Source organism: Ostrinia furnacalis, unplaced genomic scaffold (assembly GCF_004193835.3).
Source record: "Ostrinia furnacalis isolate ACB-3 unplaced genomic scaffold, ASM419383v2 OfSCF5991, whole genome shotgun sequence".
In the NCBI taxonomy this organism is placed as follows: Eukaryota; Metazoa; Arthropoda; class Insecta; order Lepidoptera; family Crambidae; genus Ostrinia; species Ostrinia furnacalis.
The window spans coordinates 38,601-62,666 of NW_021136230.1; the positions used below are offsets into that span (position 1 = coordinate 38,601).

General features: G+C 38.3%; 4 protein-coding genes across 5 annotated transcripts; 1 reads left to right on the top strand and 3 right to left on the bottom strand.

Annotated features, from left to right (window-relative positions):
• Nucleotides 1-59: 59 nt before the first annotated feature.
• RpL21 (ribosomal protein L21) lies at nt 60-5,834 on the bottom strand. 2 transcript variants are annotated; one of them, XM_028316941.1, is made up of 4 exons: nt 5,728-5,834; nt 5,389-5,525; nt 1,383-1,625; nt 60-195 (listed from the first exon to the last, which is right to left on the bottom strand). In XM_028316941.1, exons 2-4 carry the CDS (start codon nt 5,515-5,517, stop codon nt 88-90), a joined length of 480 nt encoding a protein of 159 aa, XP_028172742.1. In that variant the 5' UTR covers nt 5,518-5,525; nt 5,728-5,834; the 3' UTR covers nt 60-87. The 2 variants fall into 2 exon arrangements, with proteins under 2 accessions (XP_028172742.1, XP_028172743.1); XM_028316942.1 differs by lacking the exon at nt 5,728-5,834 and adding an exon at nt 5,647-5,665.
• Nucleotides 5,835-6,218: 384 nt separating this feature from the next.
• LOC114361775 (uncharacterized) lies at nt 6,219-10,734 on the top strand. The gene is made up of 8 exons (XM_028316947.1): nt 6,219-6,415; nt 6,496-6,902; nt 7,007-7,075; nt 7,373-7,498; nt 7,970-8,141; nt 8,833-8,949; nt 9,055-9,308; nt 9,409-10,734. The coding sequence occupies exons 1-8, from the start codon at nt 6,332-6,334 to the stop codon at nt 10,643-10,645; spliced, it is 2,466 nt and encodes an 821-aa protein (XP_028172748.1). The 5' UTR covers nt 6,219-6,331; the 3' UTR covers nt 10,646-10,734.
• A 316-nt stretch (nt 10,735-11,050) lies between these two features.
• Nucleotides 11,051-12,307, bottom strand: LOC114361776 (nitric oxide synthase-interacting protein homolog). The gene is made up of 2 exons (XM_028316948.1): nt 11,414-12,307; nt 11,051-11,296 (listed from the first exon to the last, which is right to left on the bottom strand). The coding sequence occupies exons 1-2, from the start codon at nt 12,094-12,096 to the stop codon at nt 11,110-11,112; spliced, it is 870 nt and encodes a 289-aa protein (XP_028172749.1). The 5' UTR covers nt 12,097-12,307; the 3' UTR covers nt 11,051-11,109.
• Nucleotides 12,184-23,802, bottom strand: LOC114361778 (cyclin-dependent kinase 12-like). The gene is made up of 10 exons (XM_028316950.1): nt 23,689-23,802; nt 22,947-23,038; nt 21,982-22,130; nt 21,133-21,204; nt 18,071-18,203; nt 16,743-16,865; nt 15,485-15,611; nt 14,385-14,513; nt 13,566-13,744; nt 12,184-12,205 (listed from the first exon to the last, which is right to left on the bottom strand). The coding sequence occupies exons 1-10, from the start codon at nt 23,800-23,802 to the stop codon at nt 12,184-12,186; spliced, it is 1,140 nt and encodes a 379-aa protein (XP_028172751.1).
• Nucleotides 23,803-24,066: the final 264 nt, after the last annotated feature.

Consider the following 24,066-nt stretch of genomic DNA (forward strand, 5'->3'; position numbering starts at 1 on the left):
ATACCTACTGAAAGCTTGAATATAGGATATAGCAAGCAAATGAAATAAAATAAACAGGGTATACTTAAAAATAGTTTATTCCTGTCATTAAGCTACGAATTCGTATGGGATCGGCGCCAATAACACTGGTTTCTCCTGTCCGCTGACGATGTGGGCGGCCTTAGGTGGAGCAGGCTGTCTCTTCAGGTTGATGACCTTAAAAATAAAATAAAATTATTAACGAATAATACTTGAATAAAATCAACAATTAAATAAATCAAACCCAATACCTTATAGCCCTAATTAATATATTTTGCAAATCTACTTTTGGACTTGACTAATATTGCTTAACTTGATTTTTCATAGTTTAAATAAAATTGTGATTATTTAGTAGATCTTCTCTCTTCTAATTGCAGTGACCGACAGAGTACACAATGATTGTGACAATGATCTGTTTAGCTAAAGCCTAGGTCACATTAGTTAGTTTATTCTCAGCACTTGCCATATGTTTGTATCAGAACGAAACCCAAAAGATACATGTAAAGTGCCCCTTAAGGACTACCTTTATTTACTGTATTTTGAGGTCCATAAGTGCCACTATTGATCAAAATTGAATAAAATATTTTTTATTTTATGGTGATACAAATAAAGACCTGGTGGAGGCCACGTACCGGAAAGCGCAGCGTAGGACGTCCACCCTCAAAATGGACCGACAATCTCATAAAGGTAGCGGGAAGGCGCTGGAAGCAGCCCGCCACCAACCGGCCATTGTGGAAATCATTGGGGGAGGCCTATGTTCAGCAGTGGAAGTCCCAGAATAATAATAAGTACTACGTACAGAAGTTTTACTTCGCAAAGGTATTTAAAAAAATGTATGCTCAATGTCATTAACAATATGGTGTTTAGATGACCCACGCTGAACTGTCCCATCAAACTCAAAGACAGGGGGCCGCTACCATCGTTCAACTATATGGTTTCCAACATGGCAAAAATCGGAATCAGCGATGCGGTATTGACGGTGGCGCCCCACTGTCAATGTCATGGATAGGACAGTTCAGTATTTTGGAACTATAATTTAGCCTGTCTCAAGAGTCAAGCACCATTTTGTTGACAAACGTCAGTGATCGGCACTGCGCCGAAGCTATAGGGCTGACCTCGGTAAAATGATGTGACGTGAGGTGCCAAACTGCGGAAAACAGTATTTAGTACACCATTTTCTTTATTTTCTTCCATCATACACAAGAATACGCGTGCGTGAGTCAATGTTCGCTCGTATGTGAGGCCTTGTCGAATAGTATCCTGTAGGTGGGCCATCGTGCGTGTTTTGTTTTCGATGTAAACTCGCGGAGATGAACAGGCCTGGTCCTATGGCTGAAATGATGATGAAATAAATATCAATCTACCTTGCCAGCGGCCTTGGCTTCCTTCAACAGTCTCTCGTTTTCCTTGACGCGCTTGAGGAAGTCCTCTCTGCACTTGGAGTGTTTCACGTGCTCAATGCGGATGTTGATGCGCTTAGGGATGATCCTTCCGCGCACCCGCTTGTTGACGATCACGCCAAGCGCGTGCGCTGTGACGTTATACACGCGGCCTGTCTTGCCATGGTACACTTTGTGTGGCATACCCTTCTGGACTGCACCATTGCCCTGAAATTAAGAGGAAGGTGAGTAAATATATGATTGGGCTGACGGACAATGAAGACCATTTGAAGACACGATAGCCGAATGGAGAAGGGGTCAGACTGGCTCATGATCCAGGGAACGCGTGTTCGGTCCCCGCCACCGCTCGACTATTGTGGTGAGCTCACTCGTGATACAAGCATATTTAGCTTAGGGGTCCATATTGGCTCACCTAAAGTTATTTACCCGAAATTGGTCTTCCTAACGATTTTAAATCCGAATGATCACTCTTCCTAAAATTTTTCATCCTAAAGTTTTCATTCATACTATTTGTAGTGCTACCTGCGATGTTCATAACACTCATGTTTCCGAAAATTGTAATTAATAATATCATTTATGTAAATATATTTAAACTCCTACTGTTTTTTATCATAACACTTTTATCCCTAAACATTACCATAATATTTTCACTCATACCATAGTTCGTTCGTTCGTTTCAGCCGAAAGACGTCCACTGCTGGACAAAGGCCTCCCCCAAGGATTTCCACAAAGACCGGTCCTGCGCCGCTTGCATCCGGGTACTTCCCGCGACCTTCACCAGATCGTCGGTCCACCTAGTGGGAGGCCTGCCCACGCTACGTCTTCCAGCTCGTGGTCGCCACTCAAGAACTTTTCTGCCCCAGCGGCCATCATCTCTTCGAGCTATGTGCCCCGCCCACTGCCACTTGATTTTAGCGATTCTGCGGGCTATGTCAGTCACTCTGGTTCTCCGGTCACAGTTCTAACCTAACCTAAACCAATAGTTATGAATAGGACCGATTCGTTTCTGGAATTTGACTGAATGACTGGAGCGGGACTCAAGTATACGTGCTAATGCCAACAAACTTGAACTTTAATATATCGTCAAAGAAAGAAATCTAAACAAAAAAGATATGACTTTGAATAATAGTGTAAAATATGGTTATGTTTAGAAAATCTAGGAGAACAAATAAAAGTATAATAGATGTTTATTGCTAATGACATTATGAAGTTGAATGATTCGGAATTATGAACATTAGAGACAGAGTAGTTAGGAATTGTGATTGTTAGGATGAAAAATTTTAGGAAAAACATTTTCGGACTTCCAATTTTCGGAGTTGAAAATTTAGGTGAACTTTGGCGCACCCTTAGCTTAGTACGAGGGGCTAATCTTTAATACTATTATACATATGAACCTATGTTCATGACTAAGATACTGCCTTTATTACATCCAAAAGATTAGTGTTACCCAAGATTGATAGAAATAAATCCATAAAATACTTTAATAATTCAAATTAAATTAAGGTTTCAAATACTGTAGGCAGGGCTTCACAAACTGTGTCGTCCTGGAGAGTCTAGGAATTATCCCCAGGTCGTCGTGAGTTGATCAAAAATAAATGTAGAGAAAGAGATGAGACTTGAGCCCCATTTCGAGAAGCTATGGCAAAGCAAGCACATCTTTCTCATCAGTAGCCATTTAACAAAATATAGTCGAATCCGATTATAACGACGCTCAAGGGACTGATGATATAACCCCTTACTAATAAAACTCACACGCTCGTTGAACAGTGTTTTAAAGTGATGTTTAGTATGGAAATGTCATTTTAAAACAGTGTTCAACAACTGTGTAACTTTTTATTAGTAAGGGGGTTAATGTCATAGTAAAGAAGTATTTTTTTACATTATTACTCAACAAATGAACCAACCAAATCAATAAAAGCTTGCACTTGTGCTGTGTACTATAATCTTTTTCACCTAAGATGATCCGTATGACGTTTCGAGTTTGAAAGATTTAGAGATGTCACATAACTAAACCATAGCGATTTATGTATCGATTTTTTTCGAAGAGTTAGTAAAACCTACTTTTAGAGAATTATTTTGTATAGGTGTTATTTAACAAAAAACATGTTTTTTTTAATTACAAATATTATTGTAACAATTTTTTATTGATAACATTCAAACTTCATGGTTCGTGTTAAAAAACGATTCCTAAAAAGTATTGGTTCTGTTTCTTTAAATTAAAAACTATTAATTTATTTTCAATACGTTTATTAAAGTCAATAATCGAAAAATATACTTGATTTTTGTGATGATTTTAATAACTAAGTATTCACTGCAATCGATTAATGAACCGTGGAAATAATAGATTTAATTTAACAAGAAATACCCCAGCACTAAATCTATTCCGTTTCACACATTGCGTACATTAAATAAAAAATATTTTTACATCGTATTTAATTAAAATATAATCAATAGCCTCAGATTTTACTATATATTTCAATACAAGTATTTTTTTTTTATTATATTGCTAATAAAATACAAATATTAAAAAAAAAAAATCTGCATATGTAGTATGCGTAATATGGATAACTTTGAAGTGTCATACGGATCATCTTACGTGAAAAAGACTATAATAATGGATTCTACTGTAAAATATACATCTTATTATTTAACTTTCACTACTGTGTTGTTTTATTATTATTTTCTAGTAAAAATTAATAAATGAAAATAAAATAAAATTCCATAAATGGCAAATTCCTAAGTGTCACAGTAAAAAAAGTTTGGGAAGCCCTACTGTAAGGGTGATTTGTTATTTGATAATAATATTAAACATTTTGTTTTATAATTAAAACAAAATGTTTAAACTGAAAATTCCATAACAAAATGCATATACAAATTGCGAAATAAAATTAAAACAAAGTGAAATATCAATCAGATATGTTTGAAGTATTAAATAAATAAATAATAAATAAATAAATCTTTGGACAATTTCACACAGCGCCAGCTAGCCCCAAAGTAAGCAACTTAATGCTTGTGTTATGGGTGCTAGCTTAACGGATATACTACTTATATACTTTTTTTTTTTAAATACATAAATATTATACATAGTCACACCCAGACCCGTCACAGAAATTAAAATTCATCATTTCAATTTCTGCCCGGCCGGGAATCGAACCCGGGACCTCTCGGCATAGTAGTCCGTTCTGAACCACTACACCAAACGGCAGATTAAATAGTATAATAATTAAATAGATAATTTTGCAAGTTTCAATCATGAATAATAACGTGTGAATACTAAGAATACAATCAGTTACATCAAAAATGCCTCTCCGTCCAATGCTAAACATGTTAGAAAGTGCAATAGCGTAGTTTAATAGAGAAGTATGAGTCTGAGAGTTCCCTAATCCTAACTGATTCCTCCTGCTGCTGTATTTCCTGAACACTATAATCCGGGAGTTTTCAAGGCGAGAGTGAATAGGTACTTACAGGGCAGATATGTACCATCCCAGACTGCATCTCACTTAACACCAGGTGCGATTGCGGTCAAATACCTGCCTTGCCTAGCATATTAAAAAAAAAGGAACTGAACTTTCCTAATCCCATAATGAACTAGGCATATTCAGTAGTAATCCATTTATAATGATTTCAAGGATAAAGGAGGCAACAGCATAGATGCAATTCTGTATACATATAATTGGTTGTTTACAACTCCTGATAAGCCACATACAAATGCCAAGAATTAAGATGTGAACTGAGATTGCACAAGGATAACATGGAGAGCCATAGAACTAATACAATAAACTGCATGAACATCACGATTATTTTCTTTCACATGATGTCATGATGAAAATTTAACAAGTCTGACTACCTTACACAAACTGCAGACGCATGATGTGAACGTAGTGTTAAACTCTTAAAAATTATGATCACGGAATAAGTTTCTGGTAGAGTAAAATGAAGAGGAAACCCAGCAAACAAAAGTGATACTAACCCTAATGTCAACGATGTCTCCGATTTTGTACACTTTCATGTACGTGGAAAGGGGGATAGTTCCATGTGTGCGGAACCTGCGGGCGAACAGGTCCCTGGTGCCTCGGCGGTAACCTTTGGAGTTCGTCATCTTGCTGCCTGAAATATGCCAGATTACTTCGTTAACTCCAGCTCACAAACCCGCCACACGTGGACACAACTGTTGGTCAAGCGATTACTAATATTTACACTCAAAAACTTAGTATATTACAAAATTTACTTTATGAACGCTGTTTCAAGACTAATCAACGCAATTTCACAGCAATTTATATATTTTTTAGTAATTTTTCGCGATATTCACCTTGTGATACAAAGCTTGACGGATCAAGAAAGAGGTTATTTTAGTCTATGGATAGAGTAGCTAGGAAAGTTGCCATGTCAGTAAGGGATTAATTTCATTTTAACCTTTTAATTTGTTTAACTTAAATTAATTATAGGGATTTCTTAGTTCACAAGAAGAAACAAAAACATGTTTTGCAAAACAACAACAAAATAAATTATTTATTAAAAAAAAATGAAAACTTTTTTCTACTGTGGCAACATAAGATTACCTAAATCATAGACAAAATTTTATCGTTTTGAAATTGAGTTAAATTATTTAGAAAAGATTATTTTATTCATTTTCTGTGATTTCAGTGAGAAATTCTAAAATAAAATAACTATTAAAATATGGAAAAATGTTTGCTGTAAAAACCAGAACCGTTCAAACTTAAAAGATCAAAATTTTTTTAATTTTTACAGCACTATTCAAGTCCAAGTAATTATTCTGATTTCTAAACGTAATATGAATAAGTCAATTTTATGCAGGAGAGCTATTTTGTACCCTGAAATTTTTCCTTACAATTTTTGTTTGTTTGATAAATTGTTATGAATATTATCAACGAGAAACTGTTAATTAAAGAAGCATGAACATAAAACAAGAAAATATAGTGGTTGACTCTTGTCAATTCACGCCTGTTTATCTGGTGGAAAATACTGGCGCCATTCAGGTATTTTTTGTTGTTTATTTATTATTCGTGCATGACATATTTATCGATCTTGAACTAAGTGCTTAACTTTTGATTTACAGGGGAGGTCTTACATTTTGACTCAAGCGAATGTGGAAGAACCGAAACCCGTCACAGATAACCTGAAAAGCTATTACGAGAATAGCGGCATCTTAGAGACAAGTTTCGTAAACAATGCGCCCACTTTTTCTAAGCCTCGTATACTGAAAAGGCAGGAAAGTAAATTGGTGGGTAATAATTTGAAGCTGGCTAGTTTCTTGTTACCAAAAACAAATACTGAAAATAATGTGAACAAACAATCTGTGCCAATAAGCAATATTGTGTACAAGCCAGTGGTCACTACAAGTGTCGTTCACACTGTCCCAAAAGTGGAAGTGGAGAGAAAAATTGTCAGATTAGAGAGTTTCCCACCGAAACCAAAACCTACTCATCGGGAACGGATTCTACCAAAGATTAAACCCAAAGATGAGTAAGTATACTTTTATTGTATTCATGGTGAATATTTTTGTGAATGTAACATGTTAATATCTATTTATTCTTGTAATAATCATGATTATTTTCTTTATTTTCCAGTCCACCAAATAAAAATCCCATTAAACACACTTCAGTGCAATTACTTAAGCTTGGAGAGACCTATCATAGGTTGGTATTTTTCACAATATACTATAGTCCAGTGGTGGCCAACTTGACTAGACAAAGATCTACTGTTTACTAACTAAACCCTGGGCGATCTTTCACTTACATACTTCTTGAAATCTTAAATGACACAGCATAGTTTAGTACACAATCAAGGGGTGGCCAACCGGTCAATCGCGAATATTAGTCCAGTCGATCGTGGCAAGGCCACCCCTGTAGTCTATAATAAGTCTATTACAAATATTAAACATATTTAATCATCCTTTATTTAATTATCTGACATTATTATTTAATATGTTCCAGTCTCAACCAGTTGAGCAGTGATCAGATGAAGATGGTGAACCAAGCTCTCAAGATCTTCAGCAAGCCGGAAAATGGAAGCTTGGAGCCCACCTACGACCCAGTTACCAACACTCGCTTCATATACAAGTATGTACACAACTTAACGTAACACAGATTTTAGACTGAAAACTCAATATATCAAACTATACCTGAGGTATGGGAGTGGCACGGTAGGGGTGACATTGACATATTTTGTTACCTTAGGCCGTATACAGAAAGAAAGCTGGAAACTTATAAGCGCTTACTGGCACTTGACAGTGCTGGTAACCCGCGCAGGGAAATATATGAGCGCGCGCCGATAAACCGATAAGTTTCAACACGCGCTGGTCAGCGCTGGACGCTGCCATATAAAATGCCATTCAACTTGCTTCCTTTGTGAACGAACGGACCAGCGCTGACAAGCGCTTATAAGTTTCCAGCTTTCTTTCTGTATACGGCCTTAGGCACTGATTGAGTAAATTGCTAGACCTAAAGAACAAGCTACAGCATGGTTTATTTTTAACAAAAACAAATGTAGGTACTTCTTGAAGTTATAATCCTCTCTGGTTTTGTTTTCAGAGTTGTTTCACCAAGAGAGTTGACAGTAGTTGGTAAGAATAAGATCAAAAGAGAGGAGATAAAGAAGGAAGAGAGAAAAGAAGAGATTATCAAAGAAATAAAGAGGGAACCCAAGAAGGTTGCTAAAGTGGAGGAAGTTGAGCCAGAACCTGCAACTACTGTTCCAGAAGAGGTATGTAAATAAGGGCTGATTTTTCAATCGTCAAATACTAACTTTTAACTGAAGAATAACCTTGTCAATTTGACATATTTCCCATACTAAAACTGTCAATGTGCCAAACTTATTCTTCAGTTAAAAGTTATCTAACGATTGAAAAATCCGCCCTAAATAAAATACATAGTTACCTACTTATGTTAAAATGCTAAAGTATAGTTCCAAAATACTGAACTGTCCTATCCATGACATTGACAGTGGGGCGCCACCGTCAATACCGGATCGCTGGTTCTGATTTTTGTCATGTTGGAAACCATATAGTTGAACGATGGTAGCGCCCCCCTGTCATTGAGTTTGGTGGGACAGTTCAGCATGGGTCATCTATATGTCTGTGTATTACTTTTTCGTTCTACATAAAATAAAACTTGAAGAGAGAGAAATAAAGCTTGAATGGAGAATATTTATCAACTTATATGAAAGGTGATTGCAAAAATTATAAAGCCTACCTTATGTGCACTATAAAAAGTTTCTACACAAAATATTATTATTGTAGCTTTATATTCCACATTTTTACAGTTTCATTCAATTAATCTGTATCTCTTGTGTGGTTTCTATCTCAGAACAAAATCTGATGGCAAAAACTAGATAATAATAATAATATGTAACTTTCCATAACCAAGAAATAACAAAAAACTTTTGTTGTTTTTAGGTAAAAGTAACAAGAAGTGGCAGAATAGTTAAGTTCCCAAAGCAGATAGTTGAGGAGATACCACAAAAACCAAAAAAGAAGAATGGAGCTGTTGTGTCCTGCTTCCAGTGTTCGACTGTTAGTATTTATAAGTTTTACAGCTTTATTTTATTTTACATTGTTTTACGACTGTCTTTTTTTTTCCTATAAGAATTTTGCAAGTAACTGAATCTATGTTTACAGGAATTCTGCAGTTTGTATCGCCTTCAGAAACATTACGAGAACCACCCCACCCACATCCCAGCTAAAATTCACTCCAACCTGTTCCACTGTTTACTTGCAATAGTGAAAAGTGGCTCAGAAGAAGACAGGACCACCATATTCATTCAGCAATTGGAACAACTCATTGAAAAACTGAAGTCACTTCTCCCTTGTCTGCTGAAGAAAGTTGATGGTGTTGATGGAAAACCGTGCACAATAAACGACGATCTTGGCAGGTATGATCACGAAAATATACATAATTATGTAGTAAAATTTAAAGCAATGATGAAAGACAAACTGAAGTTAATGTTACTAATGGTTTGAAATTATTTACAGGTTATTTGGTATGAATCCTGGAACATACAACTTGAATATAGATGGACTCTCATGCGTTAAAGGCAAAGAAGGCAACTGCAGGCATAACCCACCCCCGCCAAAGAACAACTTCAATATTGACCTGAACAAACCAACCCCACTTTGGCAAACAATACAAAACGACGACGCCAATAACTCAGGGAGTGAATCCGAAGACTGTGCGAGAATCAATGCTGTCGACAAATGGCCAATAGCAAATAAGAGATTCAGAAACGTCAAACAACAGAAGACGCAAGATTTGAAATCCAAACGAATGAAACTCACATCAGAAAGTGCTGAAACAGTCATTGAGCTAGATGATTTTGTAATTTCCAATGACAATTTCACTGTGCCCATCGAAGTATCAAGTGTAGAAAATATACCAGAGCCATTAATAGACGAATTTATAGTAAAAAAAAGTGATAATAATTGCATTCAAGAACCACCTGTAGTCGTAAAGGACACACAAAAGATTACCACTTTTACTGATCTCCCAAAGAAAGCTAAAGGCGCGCATACACAGTTTCACAGCGCACACTTCGACATACGATCCTCACCTATAAAAACTTCATCAGCAGCAACATTTCGGAAATTCCAAATTAACCCCGAAAAACTCGCAAAATACGAAGTACAAATTATTCGGCCGTTGGAACTCGATAAGACCTGCGAAGAAGTCAGTCCAAATACCGAAGCGAGTTTCATGCAAAGTAATGAAACAGAGGTGATTCAAAATACTGATGTCATACCTGAACAAAGTGCAATACCTTCCACCGAAGACAACTCTGATCTCCAAAGTATATTTAGAGACGAACTAATAGAGTTGACTTGCAAGGACCCACATGATATCCCCAACGATTTGGCTTTTGCAGCTGCAAAAGAGTGGATTTGCAGCGGTTTAAGTTCAGTGGGTGGAAAATCTGATGACGATTTTATAAAGACTAATAGTTTAGATGAGAGCTTTATTAGTGCTAATAGTCTAATTGGTCCAGCTTTATTAGATTGTAAGGATGATTCTCAGAACAAATTGCAATTGAGTAGCGAGTTGGTCGGAGCTGGTACTCTGAGTGAGAATGATAACCACATAATGAACCAGGGCTCAGCATCAGTATTGAACTTCTTAGATTCTTTAGGCAGCGAGTGCCTGTCCTACCCTGAGACTGAAATTAGAAATAGCAATGTGGACTTTCAGTTAGATCTATTTTCTTTTAGTAATACATAGAATAAGGAAAAGTAATTATATGAATTATAGATAATATGGATAACTATTTTTATTTTGAACAAATTAAAATAAATCATTATTATAAAATATTTTCTTATTTTATTTGACTAGTAGATAGACCCTGTTGGTCCAGTGAATATGAATAAATATAGAACTAACCTGTAAAACCTCAGGATTTAGATACTTAACCAGCCACAAAATGAAGCAGATATTGCTCTTGAAACCAAATAAGCCCCCTCCAGCAGGTCACAAAAGTTAACATGACTCACACAGAAAAGCCACAAAATTAGTGTAAATAAGGAGATAATTTCATTCCAAAACATAGGCTTATTAGAATGGTCAGTTTTTTTTAAATTATTGTTCATTTACAATTACAAAGGACAGCAGGTAATGAAGAACACTTCATTTGTCATTAAATCAATTTTTATTAACACTAATAAATAAATCTAATATCCTAAAACTACTTAAGCTTGTAAAACAGGCCTCTCATTCTTTCCCTCCAGGTTCTGATTTGTGAGGGCATATCCAGTGCCTCCCCTTTGCAGGGGTATGATGTCTTTTTCTTTCAGTTTGTCTCCAGTGAGGGGGTGAGTCCAGTCCTTCTTTATAATTTTCTCCACACACTCCATTGTCACGACATGGCCAGTTGTTCTGAAAAAATGTAAATACAAAATTAAGGTTTAAGTGAAGGTAAGTGGTGCCTATCGACCATCAGAGATATTTGTGACATTTAGAGACAATATGTGTAAACACAAAAACTAATTGTACCTGATCACAGCGCAAGGAACAGCATTACTCAAGATATCATGAGTAACAGGGCACATGTATCTGTTCTCTTTTGCTATCAGCGACTTCTTATCATCTGGATCCTTCACTAGAGTCCAGTTAACTTCAATGAGATCCTTCATTTTGAGTGGCCGGCCACTGATTGGGCAATACACTGTCGACTCTGGCTTTTCTACTTTGGAAATCTTTGCATCAGGCAGCTGTGATGGCACCCAGAAGCTGGGCAGTTGTTTATCTTTCCCATTTGCCAGGTTGGACACAGAAGTGGATGTAGACGGGCCCGATTCACTCTTTACAGTGGAAATGTTCTTTTCCCTGTTCATGAACTTAATTAAGTTTGCCTCTTTCTCAGCAGCTGCAAGTTCCGCCTTCTCTGCTTCCTCCTTCTTGAGTTGTTTCTCGTACTGTTTGAGTTTTCTTGTGTACTCGTTCTTTTTAGTCACAATGTACTCTAGAATCGCCTCTTTATCAAACAAATACCCTTCCTTAGTGACAACTGGCGTTCTGCATGGCTGCAGTGTGAGGCTACAGCAATCGAAGTTCTTCACTGAATCCTTTCCTACTCTCTCACTCTGAGTGCCGTATCCAGACGCTGCAGCGTCTTTCTTCTTTTCGTGATACGTGTAAACAGCACCTGCTGTACAGTTTCTGGCATGTCGTGTCATCTTGTTACACTGTGGTTACACTCACTTGAAAGCAAAACATATAATGATTGTGCAGAATTTAACTTAAAAAATAACACCACGATCGGATCACCTGTGTTCTTTTTCCGTGCTTTCAAATCAATATCAATCAATCAACCACAGCAATCAACAAAAATGAATGAAAGAAAGCGAAAGCAAAAAGAAAGAGACCCATATCTGTGAAAGAGACAGAGCAGTTTTGTAGCTGTCACCTCATGTGTCAGTTATCTGTCACTGTCATTTAACTATAGGCCTGCCAGAAACTTGTCGATTGTTTTTTTTTTTCGCTCGCCNCCGGTATAATATTATTCTAATATACGTAACCGTATCCATAACCGAAACTTCATATCCTTATTATCCCTGTTACCAAGTACAAGTGCAGGCAGGGCAGGTAGTAAAGGCGCGCGCGCACGGGTGACTTTTGTCACAGTATGTCAACTACTAATTACTGTCATGGTGACAAAAGTTTCTGTGACTGATTGTACGGTAGTCAGTCACAGAAACTTGAATTTTGGTTTCATTAGAATAATATTTTTTAACCAAGGTAGATAATGTTAAAAATGGGATTATTTCCAAAAAACCAAAAGTTGTCGACAATTACAGCAAGAATTTACCAAGTGTTATACCATTTCGGAATCCTTACTAAATGCGCCAAATTATGACGTCACTTGCCACACTCACGTAGTACAATTTTTTTTCAGTACAGTCAGTTTAAACTACGCAAAATTTTTACTTTGAAATTTTTTTAGGGAATAATGTATTTTTTTCGTCCAAGCTGGAGCAGCTGGTTTTGTAATTTTGATAACAATTTAGAGAAGCATTATTCAGGGTTACATAACAAAAAAAAAATTTGGAAAAAGTGAAGATTTGTGGCAACACGAGCAAAAGGACCGTCACCTGGAGTAGAATTTTTAGATTTTTTTTAAATGCCTATTATTTTTAAAATATGCCACATAGATTTTTTTAAATATTTTTCTGATAACCAGCACAACTTGCCTCAACACCCAGTTCCGGCTTGACGTTACATTACGGGACACCCTGTATACCGGTTTTAATGATATATATCAACTTTTAAAATTTGTTACTGTATTTGTACTTTTTGACATAAGATTTTTATTTTTTTAGTTTATTTTGCCGTATTTAAAAGAAATTTTATGTTTTTGCTTTATTTGTCTGATTTTAAGTTTTAAAAACATTAAAAACATGTTTATGTAACACTTATGCAACAGTATTCATGAATAATACAATAAAATAATAGTATGGCTTTCATACAAAATTGATATATATCAAAGTTGATATATATCCGATATATATCATAAATATCCGATATTTTGATATTTATAATAAATATCGGATATTTTCGAACCCTGCTTGTGATAGGGGTGAGTAAAGATGATAGAGTGAGAGAGAGTAGTTGATGTGCTGTCGACTGCACTATCACGCCACAATACTGTTCTGTAGACTGGGGACCAGTGGTTGTAGTACTGACCTCGACGGGAGCGGGTTCCGGCGGCTGGCCGTTGGCTGTGGGCGGGTCGTCGGGCGGCGGCACCGGCATGGGAATGTCCACCACGTCCTGGTTGTCTTTGGTGCTGCCCTCCTTGCCGCTGTCGCCGTTCTCTTTGGACGCCTGTTGCACAAACTACAGGTTAGAAACAAAAGTAAGCAGTCGGTATAGTCTGGTCGCCGAGCACGTAGAATTTCGTCCAATGACCCCAAGCTACCCATCCTTATCGCTCGCGCGTGATTATATTGCTGTCGCGACTGTGCAACGGGCGCCCGCAGTGAGTGTGCGAGCGCGACAGCAACATAATTACGCGGGAGCTGAAGGTCATTGGACGAAATGCTACGAGCTCGGCGACCGGGCTTTAGCCTTATTTGCGTAAAAACTTCAACGACAACAAATCGCTGAGTTGCGTTATTGATAGAACAATAGACAGTTTGACACCATACCCCAATAATTCGAAACCACAACTTTTTTAAAAATACCCATTATTCTGGTCTTAAACACTTAATTAATTTTAAATTACCTGTAAATTGTAATTTTTGTTCGCATTGTAATTGAAAAAAGTAGTTTGATTGTGTTGACAAAATAGTGACGTCACTTGCTTGGAGTGCCATACAAAATCTATGGGAGAATTTCGTTTTGACAGTTTAAAAAAAGTACGTCAATTGATTGGTGGTGTCAACATGTCTATTATTGTAAAAGTGCTTTTTAAAAGTCTACTTGCATAAATAAAATGAGTTTATTTTAACTTTACCAGACTAACCTGCGTTGAACTGTCCGCAGTGGCGTTGGACAGCTCGTCGATTGTGAGTATCTCTGGGTTGTTGATAGACGTGGAAGACATTGCGCTCTGCGACTCCTCTTCTTTCTGGTTTAGGATCTCTTGCAGTTTCTATAAAAAATTAAATCTTATTATTGTAAATTCGCCATTATTTCAAACCCCCAAGAGAGAGGTAAGTTTGACTAAGCCCCGGTCCTTAAGCACGTAGAATTTTGTCCAATGACCCCAAGCTACCCATCCTTATCGCTATCGCGTAATTATATTGCTGTCGCGACTGTGCGACGGGCGCCCGCAGTGAGTGTGCGAGCGCGATAGCAACATAATTACGCGGAGCGATAAGGATGGGTAGCTTTGGGTCATTGGACAAAATTCTACGTTCTCACGGACCAGACTATAGTGTGAAGTATAAGCAAGGCATCATCATCATCACCTCAGCTATAGGACGTCCACTGCTGAACATAGGCCTCCCCCAATGGTTTCCATAATGGCCGGTTGGTGACGGCCTGCGTCCATCGCCTTCCTGCTAACTTTATGAGGTCGTCGGTTCACCTTGTGGGTGGGCGTCCTACGCTGCGCTTTCCAGTACGTGGCCTCCACTCCAGAACCTTGCTGCCCCATCGGCCGTCAGTTCCGCTTACTATTTGCCCTGCCCATTGCCACTTCAGGCATATTAGATCCCAAAACAATACAACATTTGCTGTTTATTGTTTTTAGAAAACCTTATAATCCCTTAGGGACAAAAGTCCCTCTACCTGTGACGCTAAGCAAATAACATCACTAGTGGTAGTGTAACAAACGAAAATATGAGGGTAGATGATAATCTTCAAGCCCGCCCGAACGGACGACGCCGCGAACCGCCAGTCTGCTTGTGACCACGGCTGCAGCATCGCAGCCGAAACGTCAAGCCGTGAGTACATAATGTAACTCATTAATAAACGTCGCGTTAAGACCCGTGTCTTACTATTTTAATTGAAATGGAACGCCAAAGTTTAAAACCTTATATGACGCTAAGCATGTCGTAAAACTGAGTTTGGTTTTACTTTAATTTGAGGCTTTATGTTATTAAATTGACTGTACCGTACCTTGGCTCTCTTGTGCTTGTCTTTGACTAGTTCTGCGAAGAGACTTGTATCGCTGATTTTCTCCTTGAAGTCTATCCGGCGCTGTAGGAACGTGGACGGCGGACTCGGCGACTCGTGCTTACTTCTGCTGGGGAATAAACGCTTTTATTAACTGGTGGTATTCACAAATCTATTTGAAGGTTTAAAGAACTCTTTTAGTCTTAGCACATTGTAAGATTAACCCTGTTTTGAGTCGCAGCAAAAGAAAATCAGTCACGAGAGTCTATCACGCCAGTTGTTCGTTCGTAGACATTGATAACTCAAAAAAAGACAATTTGGGTATACTTTTGAAGAATCATAAATACGACTAGCTGTCTTCCGTGTCGTTATACTTTTTATCTATTCCATCCAATACGTATAATATTACAACTTTATTTTCTTAAGTTCATCTATAGTCTGGTCTGTGAGCACGTAGAATTTTGTCCAAAGACCCCAAGCGACCCATCCTTATCGCTCGCGCGTAATTATGTTGCTGTCGCGCTCGCACACTCACTGCGGGCGCCCGTCGCACAGTCGCGACAGCAATATAATTACGCGCGAGCGATAAGGATGGGTAGCTAGGGGTCTTTGGACAAAATTCTACGTGCTCACGGACTGGGCTTTAGTGTTCTGTCTCCAGACGATATTTACATTGATGGCCCCGAAATGTCGTGAACCTTCAACAAATCAAGCATGTCGCGAAGTCACGGAGTGTATTATCAGAGTAAATACAAATGAGTAGGTCATCTTCATAGAAACGGACCGAGCGTGGTTTGTATGTGAGCGCGCGCCAATACGTATGCGGCGCGCACGCACACACTGACAAAATTTAGCGTTGATTAGCGGTAAGTTGCCCCGAACCGCGCTCGAGCGTTTCTATGAAGATGGATTTAATAATACCAGAGTAAATACAAATGAGTATTGTATTTACTCTGGTATTATTAAATCCCGGTCTGTGAGCACGTAGAATTTTGTCCAATGAACCCAAGCTACCCATCCTTATCGCTCGCGCGTAATTATATTGCTGTCGCGACTGTCCGACTGGCACCCGCAGTGAGTGTGCGAGCGCGACAGCAACATAATTACGCGCGAGTGATAAGGATGGGTAGCTTGGGGTCATTGGACAAAATTCTACGTGCTCGCAGACCAGGTTTTAGACGACATTTACATAGATGGCCCCGAAATGTCATGAACCTTCAACAAATCAAGCATGTCGCGACGTCACGGAGTGTATTATTACCTGTGTCGCTCCCGCTCCGCCTCGCGGTGCCTCGGGCGGTGGCGCGGCGGCGACGCCGTGGAGCCCCGCCGGCGACCGCGGGACGCCGAGCGCCGCCGCTTTAGGGAGCTCCGACTTGGGGACCTGATGAAGGGAACACATAGATTTATATACGTGTATCGCTAAATTCACAGGGATACAATTCCGTTACCGTGAAGGAAAAAGAAGCAGAGGCAGACAAGCGAAAAGATGGGAGGACGATATCCGCGAATTAGCAGGGCCATTATGGCCACAAATGGCTAGAAACAGAGAAGCATGGAGATCATTGGAGGAGGCCTATGTCCAAGGACAAACTGGAGATGAGTGCAACTAAATTGTAAAATGAAATGTTAATGTTGTAAAATACCTTGTAATCCAGTAATAAAGGCTTATTATTATTATTATCGTTACATAGTTTTTTTGTTAAACTAGATGAACATGGGCATTTGGGGAGCCCCATATAGACTAAGAGCTAGTGAACGCCAGACCTACGTTTTTTTATAAAAGCCACGATGACCCAAACTTTATGATTCACCAACATTCTATCCTATATTGGGAGCATACGCTGACAAACTTTCAGCTTTTATAAAATGACGTAGGTCTGGCGTTCACCAGCTCTTAGTCTAATATGATCGCAGTCGCTGGGTAAAAGTAACGGTGTCTTCAATTTATTAAAAGCCTCGAAACCCACACGACGACTGAATACCTGTTCGAAAAACAGCCCAAACGTCAAGCTGTAAATACTTGTAGTTGTAGAAGAGGCAACAAAAAAAATTACTGACTTAACAGAACTTTACATTATTAACTCGAGGACAATTACACACTTCTATTTTTTACCTGTAGCTTGAGAAGCCACCAGGCACAACCGCACGTCATATCACGACACGACGCAGTTCATTATAATAGGGGAGGTCACGGTAGTTTCGACGATCCGTCAACAATTACCTGTGCTTAGATATACAAAAACATATACCTGTGCGTAGATAATACATGTGAACGAAAACATATACCTGTGCGTAGATAATACTTGTGCACAAAAACATATACCTGTGCGTAGATAATACTTGTGCACAAAAACATATACCTGTGCGTAGATTATACCTGTGCACGAAAACATACCTGTGCGTAGATAATACTTGTGCACAAAAACATATACCTGTGCACGAAAACATACCTATGCATAGATTATACCTGTGCACGAAAACATACCTGTACTGTGCATAAATTATACCTGTACAGTGTACACGAAAACTTATACCTGTGCGTAGACATGTACCTGTGCAGACATTATCCTGTGCGTAAACACATACCTGGGCGGTTGCCGTGCTGCTTCGCGGTGGCGTTCGCGGTCGCGGCTGCGGTGGCGGCGGGAGCGACTGCGGCGGCGGTGGCCGCGTCGGGGACTGTATTCGCGACCGCGCACCGCCTCGTGGATTGGGGAGTCTGAAATTATTGTGCTGGTAAGACTACTGAACGGAAGGGAAAACTGTATAAAGTCCGGTCGCCGAGCACATAGAATTTCGTTCAATGGCCCCAAGCTATCCAACCTTATCGCTTGCGCGTAATTATATTGCTGTCGCGACTGTACGACGGGCGGCCGCAGGGAGTGTGCGAGCGCGACAGCAATAAGGATGGGTAGCTTGGGGTCATTGGAAGAAATTCTATGTGCTCGGCGACCGGACTTTAGTAACGAAAATATTTATTGAGCCAATAATGCTGTCGTAAATGTACAAGACATTCAACTGTACCATGGGACAACTCAACAATCACTGGTTGGGTTTTATTGGAGGCCAAGCTGTAGGAGCCTAGTAGTAGTGTAGGCTATACAAGAGTTGTAGGAGTAGGAAAGAGAGATGGGATAAGTCCCGTTGTTGTAAATGTAGATTTTTGTTTTAGAATAATAAAATAACGTTTGTTCAACACTTAGGGGCCGTTCAAGTATTACGTAAGCACCAAGAGGGGGTGGGGGGTCTCTGTTTTGCTTATTTTGGATGACATGGGGGGTAGGGGGGTCTAGATGATGATTACGTCATCGTTAGTTATTTACGTTTTTTCGGGGAAAACATTTATAACTTAAAATATTTACGTAAGCATAGGGGGAGGGGGTAAGTGCTTTGCTTACTTTTGATGACAAGGGGAGCGGGGGGGTAAAAAATGGTAAGAAATCTGCTTACGTAATACTTGAACGGCCCCTTATGATGGTGAAAACAGTTTATGACATAACTATTACATGAATATGATGCGCTGGGCAGAATAAGAATGGATCTGGGTCTAGAAGCATATTCTAACTCTTCAAGGAATACCTAGACTTAAGACTGATGGAGGTTATTTCAGAATAACAAGAAAATAAATAAGGAAAATGGAAACAAGATTATTTGGGTCGCTGTGTGGGTGGATCTTAATAATAATAATTAATAATAATTATAATAATTATTATTAATTATTATTATTAAGATATAGGATATAGGATCTTAATAAGATAATATTAAAAATGACATACCTTACCGCAGGTAAATTGATTAATATACGACAGCTTTATTGGTTCAATAAATAATTTGGGATTTCCATTCTTATTTTATTACACAACGAGCTGTTCCCGTTTCTACGTACGAGTGTACGTTTTTCAGAGCGGATTCCTATTTACTACTTACTTTATTTATACATATTATTTAAACTTTACTTCAAGACAAGGACCAAAAATTCAAGACCTCTCATTTATATGGTACTGCATGCAGTAAATCTAATCAGGAACTACAAATATTCACTGAATAATTTTAAACTTCAATTAGATAAAATAAAACTACGATTAAGGAAACTAAAGACACGAAATCGCACGTTCAGGACTATGATGATTACTGTAACTAAATCAATAGTCCATGCAGTTCTATACTGAAGAACACACATGCTAAGCAGTAAACAAACTACAATATTATTAAATAATGATACAAAATACACACAGCTGTGTGTAAATTATTGGATATTTCCAAGGATTTTTTATTTGAAGACAATATTGAGGATAGATTTTAGTTTCCAAATCTGTTTGGCTATTTAAATTTTGTGAGCTTGTTTCCGAAATGAAATGTCCAAATATAGAAATTATTCCTTTTTATAACAATAAAATTGTCAATCCCTGCTTTCGTTTCATGAATCCGTATGAACACATTTCACTATAGCATCAAAGTTTCAAAAGCCACATATATTTAAAAGCCATACAAAAAAACTAAAACGGACGGTCATTATTTTTTTTATAGATAAAAAAATTAAATCTACTTTATAATTTTTTACTCTAATCATCTGCTTAAATTACAACTACTTTCCGTACGAGACACACATAAAAATATAATAAAATCCCAATACCTAATCCACGTTTCTACCATACAAACCCATAACAGGTGCAGTCAGCGTCAAATAAATCGCGAAACCTAAAGTGGCTAAAAAGTTGATAATAACACAAACTTATTCCAATGTAACGACGTGTTGCGAACTTTTTGGCAACTTTGGGTGTCACGAACCATTCGACGCTGACTGTACATTGTACATACATCTATAGTCTGGTCTCTGAGCACGTAGAAATTTGTCCAATGACCTCAAGCTACCCATCTTTATCGCTCGCGCGTACTTATATTGCTATCGCGACTGTGCGACGGGCGCCCGCAGTGAGTGTGCGAGCGCATCAGCAACATAATTACGCACGAGCGATAAGGATGAGTTAGCTTGGGGTCATTGGACAAAATTCTACGTGCTCGGAGACCGGGCTTTACTACAACAAAAGGTAGAGTAACCTTTTTCGCTTCACGATACCTATTACGGAATGTTGTTGTATTCAGCAGTTAAATCAGCCAATAGACAACAGTACACTATCAAAATAACTACACAGCCCCGCTGCACCAAGATAAAATGGACAACCATTCTACATACACAAATACAGGGTGAAATTACAAACAGTTGCTAAAAAATTTTAATAAGTTCTTTAGAACGATATAACTTTATTTATCGTAATTATTTTTAACCGTAATATTTTTCGTAAAAAAAAAATAATTCATGAGTGCGCATATCTTAAGTTTTAAAGGCTAAGGCTTATTTCGCGCACCATAACGTCGATTATGCTTTGCAGTTAACTGTCTGTGGGTATTTTTCTATGAACGAAACGAAGTACATCACGAGTACCAATATGAAACCCCGCACAGCGGATAAAAATGAAAAGAAAAAAAAATTCTTTACATAAATCGATTAAGTCACTGATTCCGAGTCGCTCCTAATTTGGCAACTGTTTGCAAAGTCACCCTGTATAATCTCAGCTACAGATATAGTGATTTGACTACCTCGAGGCGACTCAAATGAAACCATTCGGCTCTATCCGTCTCTTACTCACCTGCCTGCGACGCCGGCATGGGTGGGGGAGACGGATAAAGCCGATATATCGAAATCGGTTTCCGGGGGAGACCTGCAGAGACAATAAAATACATTTGCAATAATCGTAAAAGCAGTCCGGATAGAACAAAAGAACATCGCGAAATTAGAACTGACCCTGCGGGGTTACTCCGAAAAACGTTATCCGGAGTTTCGAATGTTGCCATCCCTCTCACGCAAAGCGAGATGCCAGCATAAGAGACGGTGACAACGAAGCCCGAAACTACGTAAATAGCGTTTCGGAGTAGCCCTGCTGATTTCGAATAAAATGCAATGTTGAAATATCGATTATTCAGTCGATTTTAAAAGTTGTAACGTGACGTCATGGTCGAGTAATTTTCACCAAGACTTCAATACACTATTTCAATGGGGTTCTGTTCATACTTTTAGCCCCTTAAAATTATTGTATCCTCAGCTAACCAACAATACGTGGTTCTATAACGTTTACAAATAAAAATGTAAGTGCATGATAATGAAAAATGGTATTTTAATTTCAAATTACTTTCATGGAGAACTGAGAAATGACGTCATCTAAGTTATTGTTTCTTATCATACTACAAAGGTGTTACTTTACAAGCGCTTCAGCAGCTATCTAGATCAACTAATTCTCATTAATTGGAGTAAGTAGGTATAAAAATAGCAGGTTGATATTTTCTGGCACTACAAAGTTCTCAACTCACCTTGGCGAGTGGTGAGTGGGCCTAATACGTCTGCCGCTATAGTAGAAAAAAAACCGAAACTCCTGTCTGATATGTATATCTATCTTAAATTTTAGAACATGCAAATATGGGGAGTACTGTAGTCTTCTTACCTGGTACCATGATAGGCGACTGCACTCTATGGTCTGGCCAGTAGTCGCGTCGCACGCGTTCATATTCGGGCTCGTCTGAGTCGATCGTGACGGTATCATGGTACGGAGGCGCGGACGGCGTGTGTGGGGTCGTCGACTTCTGTCTTCGCCTGTGAAATCAAATCAAGAGAATGAAGCAAGTTTTAAAAAAACCTGCCAAGTGCGAGTCGGACTCGCGCACCGAGGGTTCCGTACCATTGATTTATGAAATTAAAATTATTATTTTTTATTTAAGTTATTAGTATGAAAGATTACGCGGTAATAAGCGGTTTACGATTTACGAGGTATTAAAAAAAAACTACTTACCAGATCTCGTTCAAAACAATTTTCGTTGGTAGTTTTTATAGTAATGTACATCATATGTTTTTTTTGGATATTTCATTTTCTTATTTTAGAAGTTAGAGGGGGGGGGGCAACTTTTTTCCACTTTGGAAGCGTCTGTCACGCAAACTATTAAACTATTCGGTTTAGAAAAAAAATGTTTTAGAAACCTCGATATCATTTTTGAAGAACTATCCATAGATGTATGCATTTGATGAAAAAAATTTTTTGAGTTCCAGTTCTAAGTATAAAAATAGCAAAAATACAAAAATAATAATAAGTACTCCCGTATTTATTATTATTTTTGTATTTTTGCATCAAAATCTTAATGCGGTTCACCGAATACATCTACCTACCAAGTTTCAACAGTATAGCTCTTATAGTTTCGGAAAAAAATGGCTGTGACATACGGACGAACAGACGGACGGACGGACAGACAGACATGACGAATCTATAAGGGTTCCGTTTTTTGCCATTTGGCTACGGAACCCTAAAAATAATGGTATTCAACTAATCTACTACAGAACTAGCGCATAACAGAGGCAATGCCTGAGGTATGAAAGCACGGGAGGGGTGACATTATGACGTGACATTGAACGGCCCACGTCCGAAGCACATTTGAAGTCTCGCTGACATATTTTGACGTCACAAAAACTCTCTCGTGCTTCTCCCATGCTTCAGGCACTGACTCAATTACCTGTAAACAATTGAAGTTAAATTAACTCAATTTAAACAGGTTAATTAAACAAAATAGACAAAAAGCTCTACTGGGTGCAGTTAAAAAGAAATAGTTTCCTAATTGAAACATAATTACCTCATTTCACTAGTGGTGTAAGCATGAAAAATGTAAATAAACAAACAATTAGATTATTATCAATTAGTATAGATTAAAGTAAAATAAGTCGAATTTTTGCAATCAAGTGCTGATCGATCAGTTGCACATTTTAGGAAATAATTTGAAGAAATAAATAACTTTGTCAATAAATAAGTATTAACGCAATTCGGATTTAAGATATTGTTGATCAATTTCTCAGTCATTAACAAATACCTATTTATTAGCAAAGATCTGACTAGTTAAGACAACCCTAAATGTGCAACTGATCTACTACTATTACCTACTGCATATTATGGGCTAAGATGGTAATCAATTCAGAATGCATGAACAGAATGCATTATACATATTGACCAAGCAAGGACATTGTCACAGTGATATTTGTTTGCGTTTCTAGGCAGAAATTATTTTTTGAGAAGGCACCCAGATTATTTGGACAACTGCCTTAAGGCCNTTGTAACAAGGATGATAACGCGCCAACAATCCTATCCGTTGCGTCCCCTTCATTTCTCGACTCGCGACCGCTGGCCCGCGTTGGCTCCGCCGTGACCTCGACTGCAGTGGAGTTCGTCGCCTGGCTTGACGAAATGGGCTGCAGCGGTGGCGTCTGGCACTCGCGTGGTGGACATGTCGTTGCCGTAATTGTCGATGGAACGGATAGCCTATTCTCAATAGCATTTAGTCTTCCGAGAATAACATCTAACGATTGGTTACGAGGGCTATCACGACGTCCGTATGAACTATCGCGACGCCGTTTACTAGATCTATGACGACGGTTATAAGAACTACTTTCACGACTGGAACTACGATCTCTTTTCTTGGATTTATGTTTAGGCATTATGAACGCGTTCTAAATTATTAACACTTACGCAAATAATAAATTCCAAGATTTC

Excerpts from the sequence above, each read along its gene's own strand:
- RpL21 (XM_028316941.1), bottom strand. The coding sequence starts at position 5,517 with ATGACGAACTCCAAAGGTTACCGCCGAGGCACCAGGGACCTGTTCGCC. Across the intron at positions 1,626-5,388 it reads GAGACATCGTTGACATTAGG|GGCAATGGTGCAGTCCAGAA; the intron begins GTTAGTATCACT and ends TCTTAATTTCAG. Across the intron at positions 196-1,382 it reads AAGCCAAGGCCGCTGGCAAG|GTCATCAACCTGAAGAGACA; the intron begins GTAGATTGATAT and ends TTTATTTTTAAG.
- LOC114361775 (XM_028316947.1), top strand. The coding sequence starts at position 6,332 with ATGAACATAAAACAAGAAAATATAGTGGTTGACTCTTGTCAATTCACG. Across the intron at positions 6,416-6,495 it reads AAAATACTGGCGCCATTCAG|GGGAGGTCTTACATTTTGAC; the intron begins GTATTTTTTGTT and ends TTTGATTTACAG. Across the intron at positions 7,499-7,969 it reads AACACTCGCTTCATATACAA|AGTTGTTTCACCAAGAGAGT; the intron begins GTATGTACACAA and ends TTTTGTTTTCAG.
- LOC114361776 (XM_028316948.1), bottom strand. The coding sequence starts at position 12,096 with ATGACACGACATGCCAGAAACTGTACAGCAGGTGCTGTTTACACGTAT. Across the intron at positions 11,297-11,413 it reads GTTCCTTGCGCTGTGATCAG|AACAACTGGCCATGTCGTGA; the intron begins GTACAATTAGTT and ends ACATTTTTTCAG.
- LOC114361778 (XM_028316950.1), bottom strand. The coding sequence starts at position 23,802 with ATGTCCACCACGCGAGTGCCAGACGCCACCGCTGCAGCCCATTTCGTC. Across the intron at positions 15,612-16,742 it reads GCGGAGCGGGAGCGACACAG|CAGAAGTAAGCACGAGTCGC; the intron begins GTAATAATACAC and ends TTTATTCCCCAG. Across the intron at positions 13,745-14,384 it reads CTGCGGACAGTTCAACGCAG|GCGTCCAAAGAGAACGGCGA; the intron begins GTTAGTCTGGTA and ends TTTGTGCAACAG.